The sequence below is a fragment of the Lactuca saligna genome, chromosome 8, assembly GCF_052625555.1.
Source record: "Lactuca saligna cultivar CGN05327 chromosome 8, ASM5262555v1, whole genome shotgun sequence".
Classification (NCBI taxonomy): Eukaryota; Viridiplantae; Streptophyta; class Magnoliopsida; order Asterales; family Asteraceae; genus Lactuca; species Lactuca saligna.
The window spans coordinates 283,369,817-283,376,576 of NC_136424.1; the positions used below are offsets into that span (position 1 = coordinate 283,369,817).

General features: G+C 37.4%; 1 protein-coding gene across 1 annotated transcript; it reads left to right on the forward strand.

Annotated features, from left to right (window-relative positions):
* The first annotated feature begins 491 nt into the window (after nucleotides 1-491).
* Nucleotides 492-5,603, forward strand: LOC145011640 (transcription coactivator). Its single transcript, XM_078970378.1, has 10 exons — nucleotides 492-782; nucleotides 985-1,074; nucleotides 1,237-1,341; nucleotides 1,536-1,637; nucleotides 1,741-1,825; nucleotides 2,073-2,142; nucleotides 2,256-2,300; nucleotides 2,402-4,504; nucleotides 4,591-4,807; nucleotides 4,891-5,603. Exons 1-10 carry the CDS (start codon nucleotides 684-686, stop codon nucleotides 5,455-5,457), a joined length of 3,483 nt encoding a protein of 1,160 aa, XP_078826504.1. The 5' UTR covers nucleotides 492-683; the 3' UTR covers nucleotides 5,458-5,603.
* Nucleotides 5,604-6,760: the final 1,157 nt, after the last annotated feature.

Consider the following 6,760-nt stretch of genomic DNA (forward strand, 5'->3'; position numbering starts at 1 on the left):
TCATACCGGAAAACCTTATGTATTTGGTACTTGGTAGGTCCAATCCTCGGTTCTCAAATAAGCTAAAAGAACCCGGTATCGGTTTCGTCTCTTTGCTTGAAGGAGTAGATCAGCAGATTTAATTATTATTTAGAGTTGATTTATTGATCATGTGATTCTTTTCTCCATTTCATAATTTCTTGGTTTGTGAAAGCAGGATGCATTCATAAGGTCCAAGCCCAACCCACAAGTTTAAATGAACAGCCCAAATCCCCAACTTGCATCCGATTATTAAGACAATGGGCTAAATGCTCCATTGAAAAAAGGTGTGACGTGGGTGATGAAGATCCACGTGTCAAAACTTGCAAATTACGATCCACATCCATCAAACGGCGGGATATTCAGCGAAACTTTTTATTTTCTCCCGCTCTCTGTTCGAAATCGAAAACAAAAAAATTGAATACAGCTGTAAAATCCCCTTTTTACCCTTGCCGTCATTCATTTCATTCCAATCACTATCCATATACTCCTTCCCCGAGAAGCTTTGCATTTCGTTCATCTATCCCTGCGATTCATTCATCTCATGCTTTCATCAGTTTCTCATCGACGATCTGTAGTTTCATCGCCTTCAATCTTCCGGATTTCAGTCTCTTTTCAAACCACCATCACTTTTCCCACGTCTGGTGAACAAGTTGGGAAGAACGATGGAAAACCATCAAAATTCGCCGTTTGACCGTCCATCTCAAGTCTTCCGTGGCATTCGCTTTGTTCTTCTTGGTTTCGATTCTATCAACAAAGCTCAGGTTCAAAATAGTTTTTTTGGTTATTGATTTGTTCATACCTTTCACATTGCTCAGTAAGATGGCTTGATGGAGGATATGTTGTTGGAGACTACCCGTCTTAACAAACTTGTGTTCATTTTATTAGTATTTAATTGCTACCACGAGGTATCGGAAGAAATTCGAACTTGGACTTATCGCTTATTATTTTGAATTATATTTACAGGTTTCACGGAGGCTTGTTAATGGCGGAGGCATTGATGCTGGTGTATATGGTCCCAATTGCACTCATGTTATTGTCAATAAGCTTGTCTATGTAAATTTACCACCCCTCGTTATGTCAATTCTCACCTCCCCGGATTCCTCAATTTGTATTTCATGTGCTTTTTCTTGTATTAGGCTACCGGAGTCCGTTTTTCTTATCCGGTTTCAGCTATTGATGATTTAACTATAGATATGTTTGTGTTGTATGTTGCAGGATGATCCCGTCTGTGTTGCTGCCAGAAGAGATGGGAAGATATTAGTCTCTGGCCTATGGGCTGATCATAGCTTTGACGTTGGAGTACCTGTGGATCCAACCTCGGTAATTACATTTACCCCCATCCAATTTGCGAACAATCAGATACACCCTTCCACCATATGCACTTAAAATTAGTTCTTAGAGGTTCCCTGAGATTCAAAAAGGGAGGACAGCTTATTATGATCTTTTCCACGATATGAAAATCGAAAAAAACCATTGCAAATTTTTTGCAGCACTGATACTGGTTCTAATCACAGGTAATGTACAGACCAGTGAGAGATTTGAACGGGATTCCAGGTGGAAAGTCACTAGTTATATGTTTAACAGGATATCAACGTGAAGATCGCGAAGACATTATGGTTTGCCTATATCTGATCTGCTATCTGTACTCAAACATTTTTAGTCAACAGAATAATGGCTTTATATCATCTGAAAATTTTCCCATTTTTTTTTTTATTACAGACCATGGTTGATTTGATGGGTGCGCAGTTTTCAAAACCACTGATAGCAAACAAGGTTACTCATCTTATATGCTACAAATTTGAAGGTGTCATATGTTCTCTTCTTGGCTATACTTCTTTCTTTTTGTCTTTTGGTTATCTTTTTAGATGAAAGATCAAGTTTTTTTTCGTTGATAAACTATGAATGGCCCTCCAGCATTTGCATTTTTATATTGGCATGCCTAGTGTTTAAGATTTTTGAGGTTTTATCAGGATAGATGTTGTTAGGTCCTATTTGTCACCTGTTTATGTAATTTGTATGTTATGGTAAATTGTTATTTTTCAATTTGATAGGAGAGAAGTATCTGCTTGCAAAGAAAATGAAGAGGATAAAGCTTATCAACCATCGATGGTTAGAAGACTGGTATGCATCTTGTTTGTTTACCTTTTTTTATAATTTATTTGTTTAATTCATTATACTGTAAGCTTCTATAAAGTTCAAGTTTCTGACCTTGATTTCCCCTCTTCATTTTCCAGTTTAAAGGCATGGGAGATTGTCCCAGAAGCAGATTATACCAGAAGGTGAGACTGAATTTTTCTGTCAATTGTATATGTATGCACATCTTATATAAAATAAATCTTTATAGTTATTCATTGAAATGCTTTTTTGTTTTAAACTACAGTGGTTATGAGCTGGAGATGGAGGCTGAAGCCAAAGATTCTGAAGATGAAGCAGAAGGGGTTGCTACTGGACTTACCGAAGTGAAGAAGGAAAGTCCATATCATTCGATGATGTTAAAGCAGGATGTTTCAACAAGTCTACAAAATACTAGTGCTTCTAAAGGGTTTGAAAATGCAAATGACAATGTGTCAGTGACTTTGAAGACCACATCTGATCAATTTCTTAATCCCATCAAAAATGTTATTGGTCTTACATGTGAGCCATCCAATCTATTTAAAGGAACTACAAGTGGTTCAGCATTCAAGAAATCTCCTTCAAACGAATCAAGAAATGTCATGTCTTCAATTTACTCTAGGAAACTGCCAATGGGAACCACACCTCCGACAACAGACACAAGTGATATGAACAGTGCTAAAAGACCTGATAAGATTAATTTGAGTAACGCCTTCAATATGTCTTCACCTTTTGTAGAAAAAGAGGAGCAAAATGGATCAGCTTTTGGTAAGAGGAAGATGGAGATTTCTTCTGGTAGTTCTAAACTACAAAAAACGATTCACAATGAAGACACATTGAATAGAGAGAGTCTCCATGTGGAAAGCGTATTTCAAGAAAAGGAAAAGAATCCCTCTACTGAAATGAGCAACCATTTATCACTGGGGACTGGCATCCCTTATGTAAGTGATAGATCTCCTGTAAGTCCTGCACAAAATGTCCCCTCCAACAGTGGAAAGAAGGTGTTAAGTTCTAAGGGTAAAAGTGTAACTTGTGATGAAATTTCTACCCCACCTGTACAAGACAAAGGCTTTGATGAAGAATTGAAGGAAGCCAGTGTAGCATCAAAGTGCAGAGATGTTGATATGTTACTACAATCTGAATTTGAAATACCTGAAGCTCAGGAGCCAGAACATGTGATGCAAAGTCTTGAGAAATCATCTCCTTCTGCAGCAACTTGTGATATTGAGAAATCAAGTACTCCAAACTTGGAGATTAGTGAACAGAGTGCTGGATCAGGCTCAAAATCTGTGAGAAGGAAGTCGATTGCCAAGAAATTTTTGGCCCCTAAACAGAATCTAGGTAAAAAGAAGACTGTGGATCAGAAAGGTTCTATTTATCTACAAAACATTGAGCCACAGAATGATGGAGTTGATGTTCAGGGAGTAGGTGATGACAAGAATCAAAGTAATGAAAAAGTTGAAGATGCTTCAGAGATAGAGAAGGAGAAGATGGATGATGAAACTGAGTCTCCAGAGGATAAAGAGGAGCATGGAGCACATAATGTTGATATAGTGATGGAAGAAAATGCACATGGTGATGATGTAAATCAAAGTAATGAAAAAGTTGAAGACGCTTCAGAGGCTGGGAACTTGGTTTCTGTGAATGTGGACAAATCTAAAGCATTGAGAGAGAAAAAACTTCCTTCAACCAAAAAGTCAAAGAAAAAAGCAGCAGCTGTTTCAGTCAAAGATGCAAGTGATAAGAAGGAAGTTGAAATTAGGGAAGAAGCAACTCCACCTCCACTTCGAGCTTCTAAGAGAAGCAAGAGAAATGTAAATGATTTGCAGACAGCAGAAGAAGGTGTTTGTAAGAATGATGACAGCAGCACTGAACATGTGTATTCAGCATCTGAAAAGGAAAAGGAAAAGGAGGATAAGGTTCAGGGAGAGACAGAGAATGTGAAGGACAACAAGGCAACTAAAAGCAAAACTAAGAAAGATATTGGTCTTTCTAATTCTGTCAAACAAGCAACCGAAACAAAAACTGTTAACAAGAAGAAGGGTAAACCAAGTTCCAGATCCTGTGATTTGGAAGCACAGAAGGAAAATATTCAAATTCCAGTTGAAAATAAAAACAAACAGAAACAGAAACAGGCCTTAAAATCTGAGAAAATTACCCCTAAGACTACGCAAGTGAACTCAGAAGAACCTAAGTGGTTTATATTGAGTGGACATAAGTTGCAAAGACGTGAGTTCCAGCAGATGATTCGTCCATTAAAAGGGAAAATATGCAGAGTCTCTCACCAATGGTCTTATCAAGCAACTCATTTCATCGTCCCTGATCCCATACGCAGAACAGAGAAATTCTTTGCTGCTGCTGCATCTGGAAGGTAAACAACAAACATAAAACATCTCTTGAGTCTTTACTCTTTACCTTGCTTTGTGGTTGGTTCTAAGTTTTAACCTAACTTGACAGTTGGATTCTCAAGACTGATTACTTATCTGCAAGTAACGAGGCAGGAAGATTCCTAACAGAGGAGCCTTACGAATGGCACAAGAACGGCCTAAGTGAAGATGGTCAGATTAACCTGGCAGCTCCAAGGAAGTGGCGCCTTTTGAAGGAGAAAACCGGACATGGTGCTTTTTATGGAATGCGGATTGTCATATACGGAGAATGCATTGCACCCACTTTGGTAAATTTTCAAAAAAAAAATCTTGCTTACACATCATAGCAAAGCAAATTCTTCTAAGATGTTTTTTTTTTTTTTTTTTACAGGACACTCTTAAACGGGCAGTGAAAGCTGGAGATGGGACCATAGTGGCGACTTCCCCACCATACACCCGCTTTCTAGACACTGGTATCGACTATGCCATTGTGAGCCCTGGCATGCCACATGTGGATATATGGGTTCAGGAGTTCATAAAACATGAGATACCGTGTGTCTCGGCTGATTACCTTGTGGAATATGTATGCAAACCTGGGTATCCTCTTGAATCGCATGTCCAGTATGATACAAATGTTTGGGCAGAAAGGTCATTTAACAATCTCAAGAACCGGTGTTTGACCATCGAAGAAGAAGAAGAGTCGATGGGTCCCACAACACCTGAGCGCAGTGATGTGGCGTGTGAGGTATGTGGATCACGTGACAGAGGTGAAGAAATGTTGATGTGTGGGAATGAAAGCGGTTCGATTGGATGTGGTGTTGGGATGCATATCGATTGTTGTGATCCACCGTTTGAAGATGTTCCTGAGGAGGATTGGTTTTGTCCCAATTGTAGCAATCCCAAGATTACAGTTGCTAATAATTCCAAAAAGACCACCAGAAAAAGGAAAGCCAAGTAAACTTAACTGCCATTTTTATTTTATTATTATTATTATTTTTTTTAAACCTACCGTTTTGTATATTGTTTTGACATGTAGATATTGTTAGTTAAAGCTTTAGTTGGATATTAAAGTTAAGTGTCAATTAGCGTCTCTCCTTTTGTTCCTCTTTTCTCTACTGTATAGTGGAGTTGTAAAACTTCATTAGCTTGATTTGCTTTCAAAAGTTTAGAAAACTGAGTGAATCGGATTGCTTTTGTTTAATGGATGAATAATATGTACTTGAGATATTAGTTCATCATAATATTAGTTTCTACTAGGTAGAAACTTGTGTGCTATACGGATGGTTCACAACTCCAAATCGTAAAAATAACAAACAATATATTTACTTAGTAACCATGTATAAAAGAGTGAAACATTAGTAACTATTTATTTTTAAAGTTTAAACACAAATTATAAGCTAATTTTTAAGAGAAATTAATATTTCGGTTTATTGGAAATATATTTACTTATAAATATAAAAAAAGATGCTCTTACTATATCAAAATAACAATTTGATATTTAAACTAAATAGAAACAAAAATCTATCTTCTTAATATATATGTTACAAAATGTATAATTTATGAACAACTTAAAGGTTTAAAGCGGTCGACAAACATAAAAGCCAAAGTTTATGAGTACAAACGCAAAGATTTGCGAGTTTCCTCGTTGAAGTAATGCTTTTGACCAACTCCATGTTGATTCATATGATTAGACTTGGAGGAATATGATAAATACCGATTTGAGATGGTAATTCTTCCGAGAAAACAGACAAGATAGAGCAATTTTCTGATAATTCATTCACGACTTCAAAATGGAAATTACATCAAATTAAACATGCAAACTCTTAACTAAAAACTAGGAATTAGAAATGGTCATGGACCTTATGCCAACTACTAACATGAACTAAAAATTAGCCATTGATACTAAAATTAAGGAATGACTTAATCAACTTTGATTGACTCTCTTGCACGTCATTAGTCCTTGAATCGAGCGGGCTTTCGGATAATGCTCTTGGGCCTTTAATGGTCTTCGACTGGACTGTTATGCAGTAGGCTTTATATCAAATGCCCCCGTCTTTGCAACAAGCTCGTCCTCAAGTGATGGAATGGTGGTGTTGCTAGGCTCTTCCCACTATGGAATTGGAGTTGGTGTTGGATTTCCATAGGCCTGTCGAAGCAAGGAAACATGGAAGACATGGTGAATCTTAGCTTTTGGCGGTAACTGTAGGCAGTACGCGACTTGTCCGATTCGTTCAATGATTTTGAATGGTCCAAAGTATCGT

Bases quoted from the DNA above. Each gene is read 5' to 3' on its own strand.
- LOC145011640 (XM_078970378.1), top strand. From the start codon at position 684: ATGGAAAACCATCAAAATTCGCCGTTTGACCGTCCATCTCAAGTCTTC. The intron at 783-984 runs GTTCAAAATAGT...TTATATTTACAG, and splicing joins ATTCTATCAACAAAGCTCAG to GTTTCACGGAGGCTTGTTAA. The intron at 2,301-2,401 runs GTGAGACTGAAT...TTTAAACTACAG, and splicing joins GAAGCAGATTATACCAGAAG to TGGTTATGAGCTGGAGATGG.